The sequence below is a fragment of the Elgaria multicarinata genome, chromosome 8 (assembly GCF_023053635.1).
Source record: "Elgaria multicarinata webbii isolate HBS135686 ecotype San Diego chromosome 8, rElgMul1.1.pri, whole genome shotgun sequence".
Taxonomy (NCBI): domain Eukaryota; kingdom Metazoa; phylum Chordata; class Lepidosauria; order Squamata; family Anguidae; genus Elgaria; species Elgaria multicarinata.
Genome location: NC_086178.1, coordinates 22,963,647 through 22,984,264, shown reverse-complemented (window position 1 = coordinate 22,984,264; position 20,618 = coordinate 22,963,647). Strand labels below are relative to the sequence as shown.

Genomic DNA, 20,618 nt, shown 5'->3' with positions numbered 1-20,618 from the left:
CCAAACCTGAGGGCAGCAGGTTAGCATGGGGGTGAAGTAGGGCAGGCAGACTGGCACACACACAGCTGCGTCCTTCAACACCTCACCACCCTGCAGCAGCTGCTTCCTGGGGCAGCCGTCTCACTCTGCCTAATGGCAGGGATGGCTCTGATAAGAGTCTCAGGCCATGGCTAGACGAGAGGGGTTGAGGGCGACGATCTCGTGATTTTATGATTGCAAGATCATCGCCCTCGTCTACACGTGGCGTGCGACGTCCCATTTTGTTTTTAAAGGAAAAGGAGTGCACGAGCGCTCCTGCGCAAAATGTGAGTATTTTTTTTTAAAAAAATCCCTGCTACCCTCACCCCACCCCCCAATGGGCACAGAGCTCCGGGCTAGAAGCGTAGGGCGATATCCTGGGGCAAGGAAGGGATCATCCCTTCCTGCTCCCGGGATCCCCTGTGCATCATGTGAACGCACAGGGATGATCCTGGGGTGATCCCCGGAATATCGCCCCATCTAGCCATGGCCTCAGTGAATCCTTTCATCTTTTCCTCTGTTTGCTTTAATTTAGTGGAATATTGGGTTGCCTTGACTTCTGCTTAGGTAAATTTAGAAGCAGCTAATCAGAATGAACGATGTTAAGCGATCAGGACTTTATTGCCGCAATTCCCAATGGGGATAGCGCAGTGAAAATTTAAGAACAACTCAAGGTTGAGTTTATCTGTAAAGATTTCCTCTCCCTTTAGAGAAGAACAGCCTGGAGTTTGGAAGCCTGTTTTGAAATTAGCAATCATTTGGAACGATTCCAGTTTTTTTTTCCAGCAGTTTGCTAAAGGGAAAATCTCATTTGGTGGAATCTTCTTACACTTTATTAGTCACTTCCACCAGTAGCTCTTCTTTTCTTCCTGGGGCTACATTAAGAAAAAATAAATAAACTTACAAAAGGTTCAAAGCATAATTAGACTTGGGCCTAGGGAAGTGTGCCAGAGCACACAATATAAAATGAGGTTATAAAAGTATTTCCAGAATTGCCCATGGAGCCTCGGATACCAAGGAGCTTCTGAAACGAAACAGGCAGAAGAAATACAGGGAGGGCCCTTCTCTAAGAGCTGGTCTATATGGAAACCAAAAACAACATCCCTGTGGTGAATTCTCACCTCCCTGCCCCAATGTTTACAAGCGCTAACTGTATGGAGAGCAGCCATCGTGTAGCGAATATCCTCAATAGTATTATGGAGCAGAGGCAGGGAGTTATATGAGCCACATAGGTTATAAATAGAAGAGCAACGTAGGTTACAAATCTAAAGCACAATTGTTTAAGGAACGTTTCTTGCCGCTGTTCTTCAGGCACCATAGAAATGAAAGTAGCATAGCTCTGTGTGATTCTTAAAGGCCTCTGGTGGTCAAGCTCCATTTCCAGCCATGCACTTGTTCACTCGCTTCTTCTAAGTCTGCTATTCTGTTTCTATGCATGCACATACCCTTTTAGCACATTTATTGGAGGTGGGGGGGGGGACAATTGTGTAGATTCTGCATAGATGCATACATACACAGACAGACAGACAGAGAAAGGGAGCGGTACGCCTCCAGTCATTCATGCTATATAGAAAGATGACCACAGCTTCTCTGTCATGTAACAATGGAACGGCTATCCCATTCAGAGCTATGTACAATACTAAAAGACTTATTGCTAGGAGCGAAAGGTAGCCTTTCTGTATCAGGAATCCCAAATAAATTCATTAAGATGGCAGTACACTCCTAGACAGGTCTCCTCAAAAGTAAGCCCCCTTGAGTTCAGTGGGACTTACTCTCAGGTAAGTGTACATAGGTTTGCAGCATAAATCATGCTCAGATGTCTCACTGAATTTTCTTCAGAAATACTAAAGAGATAGCTGCTTGGTGGGGGATGTAGGTGGGAATACTCAAAGAAGACTAGAAATTAGACTGCTGATGATTTAGCTGCCTAGAGCCCGGAATAAGATCTAGGATGAGCCCTCCAAGAATGCTTCTTGAAAAAGTCATTGGACGATAGAGGTTGACAGGAGTAGGAAATTTGCCTGCCACTGCAATAACTATCTCCAGCCTCCCTGCAAACACAATGGCTTCTTCTTCTAACCAAGGACATGATCCAGCCAAAGCCAAGCTGTTTTAAGACCCATTAATCTCAATGGGAGAGCCAATGACTCTATGTGAGCACATTTATGAGTTTGCATCTTGCTCAAAAACAGAAAGACACAGAAGCTTAGTGGTTAAGCAGGAGAGACTTACATATAAAAGGCTTGACACTGCTGTGGATATGTTTGTGCTGTTTGAGGCCTGAAGAAGTGGCAAATGTTTTACCACACTCTGGACAAGCATGCGCACGGGCGCCAACATGCTGCGAACGGATATGCCTCTGGAGGTTGCTGGGGTCCGTGAAAACCTGCTAGGAAATGAGTACTGATTAAACAAGAAACTTTGATGCACACAAGGAAAACAAAACACACCAGCAATTGCACAAGACTCTTCTGTAACCAAGATGCTTCGAATGAGGGAGAGAGAGAAGATTTGTGTTTTTTTAAAAGCGGTCAAAAGATAGGAAAGGTGGCTTTTAGGACATGTCTACCATTTGCATTTAAAGCAGAGTCAAGCCCATTCAAGTGTCATGGCTCCCATCCAAGGAACTCTGGGAATTATAATGACGTGACGGAGCTAGGGGGCTTCGTGCAGCCAACCGTCAATATTCACAAAACTACAACTCTCGGGGTCTTTTGCAGGACTCCATAATGTTTAAGACTGTTTTGAAACTGTTTAAAAAATGTATAGGGTACAGGTACTAAACCAAATCTAAGATTTATAGTGTAATTCTATGCTTTTCTACTCAGAAGTAAGTCCCACTGAACTCAATGGGGCTTAGTCCCAGGTAAGTGGGTACAGGACTGCACTGTTAATTGATTTTGCACACTGAATAGTAATGGCCACCAATCAGGATGTCTTTAAAAGGTGGTTGGATAAATTCCTGGAGGAGAAATCTATTCAAAGGCTATTAGTCCTGATGGCTATGTGCTACCTCTGGTATCAGAGGAAGTAAGCCTATATGCACCAGTTGCTGGGGCACACAGGTGGGAGTGTCCCTCGTCGACAGCTGGTTGGCCACTGTGTGTTAAGAAAGTGCTGGACTAGATGGACTCTTGGTCTGATCCAACATGGCTCTTCTGATGTTCTTAATTTCATTAAAGGAACATTCAACAGAAAATTAATCGTAGAATTAGCTGCCTCTTCCAGCGTAACAAAATGTAAAGATAGAAGGAGTCAAATGGAAATAATATTGCTGCTGCTTCTACTGTTATTTTAGGTTTCAGCATTACTGCTCCAAACTGTTTGTGGCTAATCGCTTCATTCTTATTCCTTTCTGAAGCCCTTTTCTAGGTGCCAACCCTAAACCAGGCCCTTCACAACTCATATTCAGGGCTTCCTACCTACCCACCCAGATCACCTGGCCTTCAAAGCTCATTGTTCCCCAGTTTTGTTAAGCAGAAAAACTAGAAGAGGGGATGGGGGAAATGGGGTGACATTCCTTCCTATTGATCTGTGGTTTCCTACAGCACAAACCAAAAGGGAGCATTGCTGCATGTTGTTGGGATCTTGAAGGGATGGGCCCTAGAAACTCTCTCCACCGTTCCTATAATTTCAAGTGTTTGGTTAAGCTTCATGTCTTAAAAATACTAATTCACAGTATACATAGCAATCCTAAGCATGTTTACTCAGAAGTAAATCCCATGAAGTTCAGTGGGACTTACTCTCTTGTATGTGTGTTTAGGACTGTAGTGATAATCTCCTTCTAAAAGTTTGTCCCCTCTGTGTTTCAGTTATGGGGTTGAAACCCTGTCACACTATCTCATAAATGGGGTTGTACATCATCTATAGTTCTACATATGCAGATCTTTATACAGAATGTGCTTTCAGATTTAAAATGTGTATATTGGAGGATCTTGAATTTCCTCTTTATAATAATATTCAAGTGTTAAGAGCAATCTACTGATGTAACATAACTTGGTTTCCTTACCGCAAAATTCTATCCCACAATAAGTCAACAAGCCCTAACTCCTAGTTTCAACATTCACACAAGTAGTTTTGGCATTCATGCTGTAGCATTTTTATAGTGGTATATTAAGAGCTCTGTTATGATAAGTGAAAATTATAGATTGAGCTGGCTGAATACCACCATTAGCTCTCATTGCTTTGACAGGGATTCTCTGTCACAGGTCCATTACATCAAAATGGCCTCATATATGCGAGGTATGTAATCTATCCTTTTCTAAGTTTGGTGCCACTATCAGTTGTCTTAGATGATATATCTGTTGGTGGATTCTGCCAATTCAGGCTACAAGTAGAAGAATCAAATGTTTGAACGCTCTTCTAAATTTAAAAAAACAAAACCCAAAACACCCCTCTGCACAAGCAGAACCAAGACCTCATGGTAAAGGTTCTAGACTAGCCTTCCCCTGGGCAATTAGTCTTATATATGCAAAGAACTAGTTGTATGTGAGGAAGCACATAGCTGTAGTTTGAATTGGTAACAGTCCAGCAGGTACATCATATGAGGCCACTGATCATGTGTTCCAGTGTTAAAGCCTGTGTTAAGATGGTCAAGATGGGGTTCTAGTTCTCATGAAACATGACACGTAAAAAAATCCCAGGCACCCTAATAAATTCACTGTACCTTGGCACAGTTTTCGCATTCGTAGTGCTTCCCATTGTCATGGGACATCTGGTGGCGTATCAAGTTGGATTTCCAGTTAAAGGCCTTGGGACACTGGTCACACTTGTACTCCCTCTCTTCGGTGTGAGACAGCATGTGCTTTTCTAAGCTGAAAAGACAAAACCAGAGGCTCAGTGAGAACTCGTCTACAGATGGACAGAAATATAGAGACTTCTTCATGTTACTCCCAAGAAATTAAGAGCCATGAAAAGCAAACATTATTTTAGTTTAGAGAATCTAAATAACCCTACAATAAATATCTCTAGTCTTATAGTCTATAATCACATGACTGTGATCCACTTTAAATATTTTGTTTAAAGGTGGCTACTTATTTTTAAAAAAACACATTTTCCTTATGACTTCTGCTCAGAATTAAATATAAGAAATATGTTGGAATGTTCACAAGGAAAACAGGGAAATTCCAGGGCGATACATCTATATATCTATATCATGCCCCTAGAATTTCAACACTTTTCTGTGAACATTCCAACATATATTTTCTTTCTTTTTGTAATATCATTAGATATTACTCTTTTTATTGCCCCCCCCCCTTTTTTCTCTTTTGGAAAATCACAAAATTACATAGAAAAGAAAAACAACACAAAATGTCATGATAATTCATCAGTCCTTAATTCGCTTTACGTTTAGAAGAGGGAGAGGTGGGGAAGAAAAAAAATCATACTAATCCTAATGATGTATATGGCTGAAGTACATCCTGAACTTTGTCTTTCAAGTACAAAGAAGCTCCATCATTCAATAAACCAATCCACTTGTTGCCTCCCTTCTCTAAATTAGTGAGTTTAACTAAACAGACAATCTCCCCAAACTTTAATAAAATATAGTTCTTCCTGCACTGTCTGCAACAGGGAAGGGGGAGGGGCAGGGATTCCTTGATTGGATCCAGGAATCCAAAGTATCCTATCCACCACCCAACCCAACAGACGCTATCTAGGAGCCACAGGATCGTTCCTTAAAGGATTTCATGTTGGTTTTCTTTTAGATTCACACATACCATCACCTTTATAAAGTTTCTTTCTTTAAAAAATTTTAAAACTACAAAATCTTGGAATAAACCACTATTTGTTATATAAATTTGTTAATTTTGTATTATTTTAGGTCTAAATCAAGAGTGGTGAACTGCACCCCCACCCCCATACCTCTTCTGCACCGCCACCCCCTAAGCTGAATTTTGGTGGTAATGGGGGGAAAGGCCACATTTTCACCTTTGTGCAATCACAGAATCACAGAATAGTAGAGTTGGAATGGTCCTATAAGGCCATCAAGTCCAACCCCCTGCTCAATCCAGGAATCCACCTTAAACCATCCCTTACAGATAGCTGTCCAGCTGCCTCTTGAATGCCTCTAGTGTGGGAGAGCCCACGACCTCCCTAGGTCATTGGTTCCATTGTAATACTGTTCTAATAGGAAGTTTTTCTTGATGTCCAGCTGGAATCTGGCTTCTTGAGCCCATTATTCTGGGTCCTGCACTCTGGGATGATTGAGAAGAGATCCTGGCCCTCCTCTGTGTTACAACCTTTCACATAATTGAAGAGTGCTAACTTGTCTCCCCTAAGTCTTCTCTTCTCCAGGCTAAACATGCCCAGTTCTTTCAGTCTCTCCTCACAGGGCTTTGTCTTAATTCAAATTCACATACACACAAACACAGGCTTCTGGGAATATGATTATGCTTTCAAACAAGGTGGGAGCTTTTAAAGGAAAAGGGGGCTTCTTTTTGGTGCCGCTGAATTTCAGCAGCAGCAATTTCGGCAGCAGGTGTGTGCGGCTCACAGTGAATTCTACGGGTGGAAAATTGCCCCCAGATGTTGCATACTCCTGGTCTAAATGTTTGATGGATATGAGATGTTGCTTTATTTATATTTTTCATAATTTTTGATCTAGATGTGCCCACAACATCGGACATTCTAGAAATAAGCTATGTTATTAATATATTTTTCTTGCTCCTTTAGAACCGTTCCTTTTTGTATTTGTTATGAAGTGCGAGTGCTTTTTTCCACTTTGGACTCTGCAAGACTTATTCAACATGCCCAACCACACCCCTGAAAAAATTAACTTGTATCGTCTTCTGCACAGTGAAAATATTTGTATGAAACAGCCCTTCAAACCATTCCTCACTGGAGGTGGTATGTGTCCTAATATGCATGCCGCAGACTCATCTTATAGAACCTACCGTCAGGGTAGAAAAGTGTAGTGTGTCTTTTCTTCACATATGAAATGACGCTTAGCAGATGACACTCTAGCCATCTGATGTTCCAATAGCATATGGTTTTTATTATTTCCTTGATTTTATTTTATTATTTATTACTTTTCTATACCACCCCATAGCCAAGGCTCTCTTTTTGCAGCAATGGCCAACTCTCAGAGACTTGGACTTTTAGGTTTTGCTCTGCTTTAGCACTTGAGATTAAGGCCTTAGCTAGACCTACCGTGACAGAGGGGTGAAGATCTCGCAATGGTTTTATCGCAAGATCCCCCCTCAGTTTACACGCGGTGCGTGATGACCTCAGAAAGAGAGGCGCTGCACCCGCCATTTTAAAAAAAATCTTAAAGGAGAAGATGCGCACGAGCGTTCATGTGCAAAAGGTAAGGATTCCTTTAAAAAAAATTAATTTCCCTACTCCGCCCACTGCACCCCTGATGGGCGCAGTGCTCCTGAGGAGCTCTGCACCCCATGTGTGGGTCCCGGCTCCTCGCAAGTGCTCAGCCACACATTCTGTGGTCTTGGGCTCGGCCCGAAACCGCGGGCCTACAGGGGAGGGCAAGATCCCGGGGCAAGGGAGGGATCATCCCACCCTGATCCCGGGATCCTCTGTGCGTCATGTGGACACACAGGGACGATCCTGGGGATCACCCCAGGATTTCGCCTGGTCTAGCTATGGCCTATGTTTTAACCTGGTTTAACATCAGCATATTTATGGATACTCTGCTTGTTTTTATTCTATCTTTTTAATTGATGTTTTATTATGCTTTTAATTATTGTGAACTGCTCAAAAAGACTTTGGGCTGAAGAGTGAAGGAAGAAACCTTTCAAATGAATGAAAATAAATAAATAAAGGGATTTCTCTTCCTTTTGCATCTGTTCAAGGCTCTAGAGTCTGATCTGTCACTGTTATATGTAGCTATGAGTCATGATTCTCATCTTATTCAATATTACTGTTGTTTTCTTTCATAATATTTCACACGTCATTAACTGTTACTTTCTCCTTCTTATTCCACTAAACAGATTTAAAATGGTGCTTTTGGGGTTTTCCTTATTAATTACACATGCCCACAAGCGGGCATACATGCCAGCAATTCTGACGGCCACCTGAATTCTTTTTTAAAAAAACCAAACAAAAATAGAGTACTTTTTTCTCTATATTCTGCTTTCAACTGTTTCAGTCATGTCTTGGCTTTTAAATAATTAAAATGTTTTTCAGCAAGGCTGCCTTGTTTCTCATTTTTCACGCTTGCTCTCTCAGTACAGCACAACAATTTATGATTTCTCTTCTGCTGATGTCTTTTCTGGCCTTGTTCTGAGCCTTTAATACCCTTAAAGGACTTCCCAAAAGTAGAGCTTTTAAAGTACAAGAAATGCAGAGTTGTTATCCATCCGCTCTATAAAGTCCAGACTTCTTCCCTCAAGATTGCATTTTTTGTTGCAGTGATATTGCGATTTCCCCAACTCCGGTTGTGCTTAGTTGAGTACCTAGGAGTGAACCCTCACCTGAAGATCAGTTTCTGTTTGTGCACCAACTCTCAAAATGAGATACTGTCATCATAATTTACTTGAACTTTCAATAATGTAGATAACAGCAATGTTTATTTGTACTTTTAAGGGCTAAAAGTATAGATGTTTTGTTTATTTTTAAGTTTGCATTCTTAGGATGCTAAATTCTGTACCCAATACTGACTTCAGCACTCGGTCAGAGTGATCACAAAAGATGCAGAACCCTAGCAGTGTGCATATTTTTATGCAAAAGTATTTTACGCTATGCCAAGATTGATTCACGCCTTCAATATTCTTGGAATTCCAACATGTATATATATTCAATTTCTTTTTTAAATGCCTAGCTCCTACCTTTGCATGTCAGAGAACACTTGATCACACTCTTTGCATTCTTGGATGTCATGCATATCATGGAGGTCATTCTCCTTGTCAAGCTTTGGCTGAAATTCCTCATCCACCATTGAAAAAGCTGAGTGAGGGGTGCTGCATGGAAATTTCTGATGATCCACCAGTTCTGCTTTGGACTCAAACAGCTGGTCACAGTCTTCACACCGATACTGACGCTCCTCTGTAAGGCAAATCAGTTATTACTTTCAATGGGCTTCTTTCAATGCATGAGGGTAAATTTGACCTAAGTGATCATTATTAGGGAATTTCTGGTATAAAAATTTGACAATCTGCCAAAAGAAATTGCTGACCGTGAATGTCTGGAGCCATTGTTTCATGTAAATAGTCTTCAGTCTTCATGAACAGAAGGAGCTCTTCTCCAGCTTCAATGTCTCTCACAACTCGGTAATATATCTGAAAGACAGAATGGCAAATGCGTGACAGCATGCAATAACCAAGAAAAAGGTTTCAATTTGGAAGACATTTTCTACAGCCCTTTTTGTTTCAAGCATAAATATGAGACCAAATTGGTCAAGACTAAGGTGGCCATTTATCCACCCAAAAGGGTGGAAATGAATCATCAAAAAGTAAGACAAAAGAGGACACAGATCTGCATAAAATTTGCATATAGTAATCAGATTTCTTACTGATTAAGAACGTATGAAGAACCACGCTGGATCAGACCAAGGGTCCATCTAGTCCAGCATTCTGGTCACACAGTTGTTTGACCAGGAAGCCACAAGCAGAACACAAATGCAATAGCACCCTCCTACCATGTTCCCTAGCAACTGGTGCAGATAGGCTTACTGCTTCTCCTACTGGAGGAAGCACACAGCCATCAGGACTAGTAGCCATTGGGGAGACAGATATATTCAAAAGCAACTTTTTTTTTATTTGCACCCTATATCATAAGTAATGGAATGAAGTGAAGAGACTCAAGATTTTGAAAGGGAACAGGAAGTCAAGGGACAGGAAGTTGGTAGGGAGAGCTCACAGTTTTTGCAGGCCTACACAGACTGGTGGTGCATATAAATAAATAAATAAATAAATAAATAAATAAAGGCCTTTCCTCTAATCTAAAGCCTGCCAGTGATTTGTGCAAATAAAATATGGTGGCAGCGGTTCTTAAAAAATTTCTGGTGTGATTTTTAGAAAAAGCAGACATTGCACATGGTCTAAAACCTGCAGGAGTCCTAGATTTTGCAGACAACAGCCTTGTCCCAAAATAGATCTGCTGAAAGCAGGAGTTTGGGCTCTATATAGACTTGGCCGAGGAGGAGGAGGAGGAAGGAGAAGGAGAAGGAGGAGAAAGCAGGAAAGTTATTTTTTTATTTCACCTTATTGGGGAGTAGGGAAGAAAAATATCTGCTAGCCTAAAGCTCAGCACTGCCTCTACGTTGTCAGCTCTGCTAGCAGCTTTAGAGGCCTACTGTTCTCCAAAGTATAATGAGACAGTGGAAAGTTATACATCCTTTACAAGAAATCAAGAGGAAGGAGAAGGATTGGATTGCAATGTTACAGTGTTGCGAACTTTAGCAAGCACATCTAGTTTTGGCAATTTAGAAGATTCCCTAGTTAGGGACAGAATTGTGTGTGGCATACTAGATCACAAATTGCAAAAACACCTGCTATCAAAAACCCTAGTAGTGCAAGCAGACCCTGCTATACATGTAGTCAGAGAAAACAACAATTAAATCAAAGCAGGAACAAGTAAATCGGGGTTCTGCACCGAATGTGAGATGCATCTACTGTGGCAGGCAGCATGAACAGAGAAAGTCAAAGTGCCCTGGAGTTGGCCCACAATGCACATTGCGGTAAATTGAACTAGAGTGTGTGTAGAGAAAGAAGGCAAAGTGAATGTATTAAGACACGTGCTTGAGGCTGGAAACTCTGCAGCCAGTTCTGAGGAAATGGAAGTCATGACAATCTCTCTGAGCGCCTCCCACCATGGTCTACCCACGACAATCTCACGATTTTATGATCGCGAGATCATCGCACTGGTCTACATGTGACGTGCGAAATCGCGGCCACTATTTTTTGGGGGGGAGGGTTTAAAGAAGGAGCGCACAAGCGCTCGTGCACAAAAGGTAAGTATTTACCCCACTACCCCCACCCACGATGCGTGAGTCCCGGTTCCTCGCGAGTAACCACGAGGAGCTGAGACAAACCGTGATGTCCGCCCACACGTTCCACAGTCTCGGGATCAGCCTGAGACCGCAGAAAAAGTAGGCTCAAAGGGCAGGGCAAGATCCTGGGGCAAGGGAGGGATCATCCTTCCCTGATGCCGGGATCCCCTGTGTGACATGTGAATGCACAGGGACAATCCCGGGGATCGCCCTGGGATAAGGCCCCATCTAGATGGCCTTGAACTAATGAAACACACCCTAGGACACTGGAGAACATGTGGCCCACCAGATGTTCAACTCCAACTCCTATCATCCTTGACCATTGGCCATGCTAACTGGGGCTGGTGGGAGCTGGAGACTACCATCTGGTAAGCCACAGGTCCCTGTCCCCTTCCTGCACGTGCACACACACACACTGCTCTAGAGACACTGTCCTCCTACTTGCATCAGCTGAGAAGTTGGAAATAACACAGAGGAAATTTGCGTAAAGCCAAGCATAGAATGAGAACTATTTATTTATTACATTCCAAAACCGGCCAATAGCTGAAGCTCTCTGGGCGGTTCACAAAAATTAAAACCACAAGTACAGCGTAAAAGCAATATAAAATACAAAAGCTTAAAACTACAGTTACCACAAGATGTAGTGATGGCCACCAATTTGGATAGCTTTAAAATAATGTTAGATAAATTCCTGGAAGAGAAGGCTATTCATGGCTACTAGTCCTGATGGCTGTGTGCTACCTCCAGTAACAGAGGCAGTAAGCTTGTGTGCATCAATGGCTGGAGAACACGGGTGGGAGGGTGCTATTGCATCCATGACCATTGCCCATGCTGGCGGGGGATGATGGGAGTTTCTTATTTCATTTATACTACTTGTATACTGCTTAATATCCTAAAATTGCTAAGCGATTCACAATCAATATGTTATGCAGCATAAAACCAATGTAAAATGGTCTAAAAACAATACAGAATCATAAAAAACATTGCAATAAAGACATTCATAAATTTAATAGTAAAATGGAGCAATGTCATAATCCATTACAAGCCAGGGAAAAGCTTCTATAAACAAATATGTCTTCAAGTGATGGCTAACGTTCGCCACAGCTTCTACCTCTTGAACAATGTGTGGGAGGGGGTTCCAGAGGGCGGGTGCCACTACTGAGAAGGCCACGTACATGCCATTACCTGGCAACACTCAATTGGTTGTGGAATTACCACTAAGGTCTCCTTGGAAGATCTCAGGGGTTTACTGGGTGTACATAGTTGGAGTTGGTCAGTTAAGTTTCCCAATCCTGAGTAGTTTAGAATCTAATAAAATTTGGAGGGCCGGAAGTCCTTTTTATTCTCTCAGTATTTTAACACTTAATTTTAACTTAAATTTAAATTTTACTGTTATAACTCTGTATTTTAATCTTATATTGATTTTGCTGCGTGGTTTTATCCTGGTTGTGCTTTTTATACTGTATTTTGTATTTGTGTTTTTAACCTGTTGGTTGTTTTATTATGGTTTTAATTTTTGTGAACCGCCCAGAGAGCTTCGGCTATTGGGCGGTATAAAAATGTAATAAATAAATAAAATAAATAAATAAAGTATCCCAGCCCTGTTCTGTCATCATAACTAAGAAGGCATAAGGGAGAGGAATGGGTGGTTCTAGTGATATTGTAGGGAAGGATCAGGGGAGTGGCAAGATTACACCAGGTCCTATTCTTCCCAAGGACAAATACTACCTGCCCCTGCTCTCCCACCCTGTGTAAAGTTATATCAACAAAGGAGCTATTGTAGTAAATAGACACCAATCAGTTCAATATGGAAAGTCCAAGATGACTCTTCCCTACCTCTTTCCCACTCCACCCGCATAGCTACAACAGAGTATAGAATACCAATTACTTATACCAGCACTCATATTAGTATATGGACCATAGGATTCTCCTACACAGCTTTTACTTGAATAATCTCCGAATTCCAGTTTATAGCCCTGGTTGATATGCACAGGATCACAGTCCTAGATTCCCATGTGAAAAGGAAACCTCTTAACTACACAGCTGACAGCAAAGTATCATTTGCAGTAAGATTAATTTCTAAAAGCGTTGGCTGCCTATATTCATTTATCAGATTCAGTGCAAAGTAAGCCTTCTCCTTTATTTTTGAAAAAATAATTTTGCGACAGTTATGATCAGTGGGAGGATGCAACAGCAGAGAAAGGGGGAGTAAGAAGAATAGAGAGTTTTAAATGTTAGCCCTAGAGGCCGGGCCGGTGCTACCATAGAGGCCACTCAGGCGGCCGCCTAGAGCGCCAAACTAAGAGGGGCGCCAGGCACAGTGCAGCACTCACATGTGTTGGCTGTGAGCCGGCCCGGCCCAAGGATACATCTGGGCCTGGGCGGGTGAGATGGCTCCCCGCACCCACCCAGCCGAAGCGAATCCAGGGACGCTGGGGTGGGGGTGAGGCAGCTCCACGTTCGGACTTCCGGAATGCGCCCGGAAGAGAGAGAGAATGTATGGGTGAATGGGGTGCATGGGGTCTTTGAGTGAATGCATGTGTTCATGCGTGTGTTTGTTTGGAGTGAATGATGCTGTGTGTGTGTGTGTGTGTGTGTGTGTGTGTGCGCGTGTGTGTGTGCGTGTGAGTTGGGGAGATGATTTGGAGGTGATATTCCAATTAAATAATGCATTTTAGACCCACAGACTTCCTTTCCAATTTGTTTACTTTAATTGGCATGACGTATTTCTTGCACTTTAAAATAAATTTTGCAGTTTCAAGTTTTGTGCTTCTTATTTTTCCAGGAAACATCTGTTTTTAAAAATCAAAGTTGGCATTTTTTTTGTGGGGGGGGGGAGGGGTGAAAGTAGCTCACTTTGCCTAGGGCGCAAAATAGTCTAGCACCGGCCCTGCCTAGAGGGGATTCTTAAAGACTACGGGGAAAGCTAGACAGAGGCTTCCGTCCCCCCAGGGCCAATGGTAAAAACCCACATTGCACAAAAACCTCTGGCTGCAGACGCACGCAGTTCTTACGTAACTCCAGTAGGTGGCTCTAAAACCTAATTGTTTATTTTCTCAGACCACAACTACGTGCCGGGGCGGAGGGAGGGGGATCTACACACATCTTAATGAAAAGGGTTGCACTTCCCCAGGTTTATTTGCTTCTTCCTCGACCCCTTTTAGAAACGCAGTGTCTTCGTCCTTCTCTTTTTCCTTTTTTAGCCACCTGAAGACAGCAGCTCATACCAGGGTCAAGCGATACCGGGATAAGTGGGAGGAATGTGCGTGTTAACATGACATTTCCCGAGGACAGACTGAGGCCACGTTGTGGCTGCTTCTCCATAGACAAAAATTCTAAGGGAAAAAAGCATTAATCATCGCATGCACAGGCCGCTGCTGACTACTGTTAGCTACGCGCTTTCCCAATAAAAGGAACAAGTAAGGGCTTCTGGAGTTTCTGTCAACTCCCTTTTCCTCCCTTAGAGATATCTTAGCCAAACCATCTTTTGGGTTTATAATATATATTCTCTCTCTCACACACACACACCTTTTCCACACACACAAAAGATAAATGCTTCCAAGTAGCATGTTTCATTCTGGAAATCTATTTCCCCTAAGAACACAATGGCATTCTCTCCACAATCTGAATTACCTCTTTTGTTGGCAGCTCTCAAAGGTTTAAGTTATTAGCTTCCTTTCCAACAGCCTGCTGACATTTGAATGGTGACATATTAGAACTTCACAGCAAGGTCTCGCAAAGAAAAACGCTGCCTTAACACGTACACCCAAAAGCCTTTTTTTTCTGTTTTGTTTTCTTTTTAAAGGAAAGGAAACACTATGACATTGCAGACTTTTTAAGGTCTGATCCTGGCTGAATTCAACCCTGGGCTAATGAAAAAGGAAAGAAGGCAAGGCCTTTACACAACTGGCACTAAAGCCAAACGTGTCTCTTGCACTTTTTTCATGTACTCTTCTGGATCATCCTGGACTTTGTCTAATATAACTGGATGTGAAAGCTGGACGCTCAGCATGACAAGGTAACTCGTGTCTAGGTAAAAGAATAAGTGGATAAAGACTTGTGGGGGTCAGCAAGAGAGGCACTGGCTACACGACCCACAGCTCAGCTAAGACTGGATTTTGACACCTGATTGAAGACACCCCAAAAAGCTGAGATTATGATCAGGTACCAAAAGCAAATCCGGGCTGATTCAGAGGGTGGCAGTCAGAATGCACAAGGCGGGATTAGTGTGGATAGAAGCCACAGGTCAGGGGGAAAACATGGCTGCCATGGACTCAAAGGGCCAGGAAACATGTTAATTACTGGGTTGGAGGCTAGAGGCTAAGGGGTGATTCAACCAATTTACATCCTGCATTGTAGACCAAGATCCAAAGCCTAAAGCGGTCCAGTCTCAGAGCTTACTCAGTGTGTATGCATGGTCACAAGATTAAGGCTGCAATCCTCTGTACACTTACTTGACAGCAAGTGTCCAATTAAACTCAGTGGAATTTACCTTTCAGTGAACATGCATAGGATTGGGCTACGCAACACTGAGCCAGAGAATTTCGTGGGAAGATTGCATGCAAAGTAAGGTAAGTTTTATTCTCTTTCCAAGACAACAGCACAGCCCATCCCTTCAGTCTAAATTGCCAACTAACTCTCCCACTCAAAAAAAAAAAAGGAAGAAAAGGAAGGCTAGGGAGGCCTGGCTTGCTTTTGTGCTTTTAAGAGCAGCTTGATTGTAGAAATCAGCAAGTGAAGCTTTTCATGGCAGGGAGATTGATATCACCTGCTAATGTGTGCCTATCAAATCTGTTAAAGGCACAGCTGTAAAGGTCAGTTGAAAAGCTGGCAACCATACCTCAGCCCTGTATGAACATCGCAAGGACTTTCTGAAGGACTTTCAGTTTCACTGAAATTATCAAGGTTTAATACATACATACATAGGATCAGAGTACAATGCTGTAGTTGTACTAATGTACAATGATTTCCCCATCCTCAACGATTCATGGAGATAATTCACCTTAAAAACATGCATTGAAAAATAAGGAAACCCACGCTTTTTTGCTTCTCACGCCAAATGTAATCATGCAGGAAAATCATGGTTAAGACAAGCTATAGGGTAACTGTTCCATTAGGCCTGAAGAATGTATTTTCAAATATAATGTATTTTCATAAGACTAAGGTAAAACAGAAACAATAATATTTGTTTTGCTGCACTGACCCCACTGACCCTGCACCATGCCCAGCACAACAGAAGATGAATGAGCTTTGGGGGTCAGGTGTGGTGTGTAGACAAAACAGCATGGCTTTCAGACCAAGGTTGTAGGATGCCCTCTAAAGAGGAGCACAGTTTGTGAAGCTGGCTTACTAAAAAGGTACGGTCCACATACCTTCAAGCCTAGACCATATTTAGGATTCCGAAAAAGAGGACAACCAGGCCTAATCTACACCTGCCATTTATCCCAGGGTGGACTCGAGGTCATCCCTGCAGGTCCAAATGATGCACAGCTGATCCTGGAGTGAACCTGGGATGACCACTCAGTTCTCCTGGGATAGCTTGGACTGCTTTTGTCCCATTTTTTCCTCCAGTTGCTCCACTGGCAGTTTGGCTCTCCTTCTCCCCTGCGAGGGAAATCGTGGGCTCAGGAAATCGGTGGCAGGAAATGCTTTCCTGCCACCCCCGCAGTGCTCATTTGGGGCCTCAATGGCTCCAATTGGAGCGGGAGGGCAGGAATTATGTGCTTTCCCTGCCTCTGCTCCAATCTGGGCCTTTAAGGGCCCAATTGGAGAAACGGAGGGAAAAGTGTGCTTTCCAGGGCCTCCGGGAAGCGTATCATTCCCCCACTGCCATGCTAATGGCGGCCTTAAAGGAGAAAGTGTGTCATTTCCGGACATTAATTACGGAAAATCCCCTCCTGACACCCGGGATAGAACAAAAACCCGGACAAATCCAGGGAAATCCTGACAGTTGGTCACCCACTTCCCTCCTGTTTCTGTGCATTGTTTGACTGGGTCTAGAAAGAAAATGTGAACCAGTTCCTTGCAAAAGTCATTTTCCCTCCTCCATTACCTCCCCTATATCACCAAATACTTTAGAGTTCCTCAAATAATGCGGCTCCATGAGCCAGTTCCTTTTTTTGTTCTTTTTGCAGTTAGTATGTAAAAATTGTTTTCATAATATATTTGATAGAGAGTGTGACAACTACGGTAGTGATTAGAGGTTCACATGCAGGACATTTGCAACGAGGACTGAACATGAATGGCAAAACAGAAGCAGTTAAAATGAGTTCAAACCCACTCTCAGCTTAACTTGATATTTATTGGGCCTTATGAAAACAGGAGTTAAATAGAGCGAGCGCTGCTGGAACAAGGGCAAACCGTGTGCAAGCGTCCTCGTCCAGCTCTGCCAATGCACCCAACCCTACTGCACAGCCCCTGCTCCTCTAATAATTTTCTCATGAGCAGATACTGCCAATTGTGACAAATGATGCTGTGAGTTGGTGATGTGGACCTTGATTCCACTGGGGGCCAGGTTGGGACAACCAAATTCATTTGATCCAAGGCTGAAATAGATTTAAGTAAGGCCAGCTTTTAAGTCCTGCAAATAAATTTGATGTCAACATCGCATGCACTGAATATTTGCTTTAAGCAACACTTGCTTTTCCATTTATTAAGATAAATGTATTTAAATCTGACTTTTCTCCAGAACTCTAATGGCCTCGGTGCATTTGAAAGGGAATAGTAAGTTATGGGCTGATGAGTCCAAGACACGACTGAACTGCTGACTTCCAGAGCGCAGGAAGAATGAGGGTGAAATGCACAGGTTGCATACAATAGACCTGATGGTCTTCCTTTAGCCTTCCGTTGACTTTCATTCAAGTCCCAAAGGTTAAAAGGCAGAGTTGATAGTGGTGGGTAAACAAGCAGAGTGCCGAAAGGTATTGTGTTGAGCTGACCTTGGGTGATGCGAAATGTCTGTCTGTGCTGATTAATCTGAGATGGGCCATTTACACATACAAGTTCACCACTTGATGCTTCTACCGTCAATGAACAATGGCAGTGCAACTGTGATCTAGCCTTTAGTAATGCTGTTGCTCTTATTCCACCTCCCACCCCCCAGTGGCCTCTAGCCTTGTCATATACGACACTGGTGCCTAAGGACACTTGTGCTACGCTGCCAGCAGTGGGAATAGTAATTTGCTGCTCTCCTCAAGGAGCCACCTATATGAACCTGCTGGGCCCATTCGGGGCCAGCCCCGACACACAGCAGCATGGGAAGGTGACCTGCTTCAGGTGGCACCATTAGGAAGAGAAGAGGTGAAGATGGGCTGGTTCGCAAGACACGACATGGGCTAAACTACCATGGGCTATTGGGAACCAGCGAGAGAGAGCTTCTGCTTTTGCTCAGCAAGTCACAATGAGGTCCTTTATAGATTGCTGAGCATGGTGAACAAACCCAGACTGCTGGATTGTTTAGAGCTAAACAATCCAGAGGTTAACCCAGTTTTTCCCCCCACTCTCTCCTGCTTGTCCCTGGCAGCCGATGGGTTGTTTAACGATGATCTGCTGTGTTGCGCAAACCAGATGAGTATCTGAATAGTGCGGTGAGTCTTTATAAAAAGTGGCCCTACGAGGCAGCAAAATGGAATTGTGTGATGGCCATATTAAGTCTTGGGGAGTGAACTGGTGAGGGTTTCTTCTTCTGGCAAGGAGAGAGAATGAGACAGCTCTTCCCTGCCTCTTGCTTTAAGAGCAAGATTCCTCCTTTGGCTGCTGTCAAACGAGTCGCCGTCTGCAATTTTGCAACTAAAACTCATCATCCTCAGGGTGCAACTGACAGAGAAAAACAGCAGGTTTGAAGAAGTAGAATATGCCAGCTGCTAAGAAACATACACATACATTTGGAGATTTTCAAACAACAGCACATGAAAAATACTGCTTCTAATATCCTTACCCCTGAGATAAGGAAAAAGCAGCAACATATTCGTTCCCGAGCTAGAATGGCGGAACTAATTCATATATTTGGTTCAGCCTTATTACTAAGCCCCTAAAAGTTATTAACCTGGAAGGTGTGTTTTTTAACTCACCATTTTACTCATTTTTACTCATAAGTAGGGCAGGTCTTAAAAGTAAAGAACTGGTAAGTAAAACAAGTTGCAGGATAGAAGCTCAGCCAGCTAACAAAGAAGAACAGAGTATTCTGTGTCTCTTTTGCAAGTCTGTTGCATTTCTGTACCAGCTTGGGGGAAGTGCAGCCTTTCCTCCGCACCCAGTCCAGAAGCTAAGCAGTCTGGCTAAAGTGTTATGCCCCTCGTTCGCAAGCTCACTGTGTTTCCATGCTGGCCACAGAGGGCTTTACTTCTTCCACGGCCAGCACAGTACCTGAGTGAGTTGGCAAAGGAGGGACAGATTGCTCTAGCCCTCCTTGGTCAGCCTGTTCAGTCACCTGGAGGGAAGTCCACTCATTCATCTGCATGGGAATCCCTGGTCGCCAATGGTGACCAGGGGAATAGTTAAATGCAAGACTGATTTAACTGCATGTAATTGAGATAATTCGTGTTGCGTTCATTTATTACAGTGTGCCTTTCACTTCTGGAGATGGAGAGCATGTTGTTTGGAATTAAAAATGAGCCACAAGACTTGAAACACACAAGTTTAATAGTTGCCCTAAGTATCAGACAAGTGGTCTGGATGGACAAGTGGTCTGGTCCATCCATTCTGGCATTCTGCTTTCAACAGTAGCTGGCCCAATACTTCAGGAAGACTAACAAGTGTGGTACAAATGCAATAGCCTTTCCCCAGCAGGTGGGACAGACTTCAGGGAAGGGTATTGCTTTTATACCACACATCTGAGCTTCCCAGACGCTTCACTTAAAGGTATAATGCCCTTGAACATGGAGGTTCCATTTAGCTACCCTCTATAAGTGCCACTTCCTGGCATGCAAAACAAAACCGGTATTACACCTGACTTTAAAATATCCATACCAATTGTACCCTAAGGGATCTAAAGTAAGATATACTGTCATTAGGGGAGAAATCATATTGCTGACAATTTTAATCTGGTTGTAATAGGCACTCCTAATGTTACATATTTCTCCTCCTGCTTTTTATATGAAAGCACCCCAAATGACCCTCTTGTGAACAGCAGGGAAATTTCTTCTACACCTAGTATAATTGTTGCTGCAATGAAAGGGCAGCAGCAACAGGAGCCAACAATGGTCAGAAAACTCTGAAATAAAAGTTAATAAATTACTTTCACCAGGTATCCATTTTGTACAGGCTGTCCATGCCCTCAAAGTTAAACCCAAGAGTATTTATTCCACAGCGCTTTGCCTTTGAAACAGTATTTCTCAATATATGAGTAATATGATTTGCTACTTAATGGTAGTCCTGAACTTTCAATTGTATAGTGGTCCTTAATAATAGTGACTATTACTTTTGTAAGATGATCTCTGAAATTTCAGAGTGATCTACAGTGTGGTGGAATAGAGATTTCTATGTCAGAAATAGGTCTTTGTTTCAGTCAGACCATTAAACAAGAACCCACATTATCAGGTTAAGAAACCAGCAGGGATTAACTCCTAAAAAAGAAAAGAAAAAAGAGGCGCTGGAGTTGAAATCTGTCCGAAATACATACATAACTGTTGGAGCTCAGCCCTCTAATCCCACGAAA

The 20,618-nt window shown here is 42.8% G+C and overlaps 1 protein-coding gene across 2 annotated transcripts in view; it reads right to left on the bottom strand.

The window, feature by feature from the left end:
• Positions 1-20,618, bottom strand: part of MECOM (MDS1 and EVI1 complex locus) — an 83,981-nt gene that overhangs the window by 46,903 nt on the left and 16,460 nt on the right. For both annotated transcript variants that reach the window (XM_063131999.1, XM_063132000.1), the window contains exons 2-5: positions 9,149-9,251; positions 8,802-9,018; positions 4,685-4,832; positions 2,251-2,407 (exon numbers count right to left, since the gene is read on the bottom strand). In XM_063131999.1, the coding sequence (XP_062988069.1) occupies positions 2,251-2,407; positions 4,685-4,832; positions 8,802-9,018; positions 9,149-9,197 (571 nt within the window). In that variant the 5' untranslated portion in view covers positions 9,198-9,251. The remainder of the gene's footprint in view (positions 1-2,250; positions 2,408-4,684; positions 4,833-8,801; positions 9,019-9,148; positions 9,252-20,618) is intronic.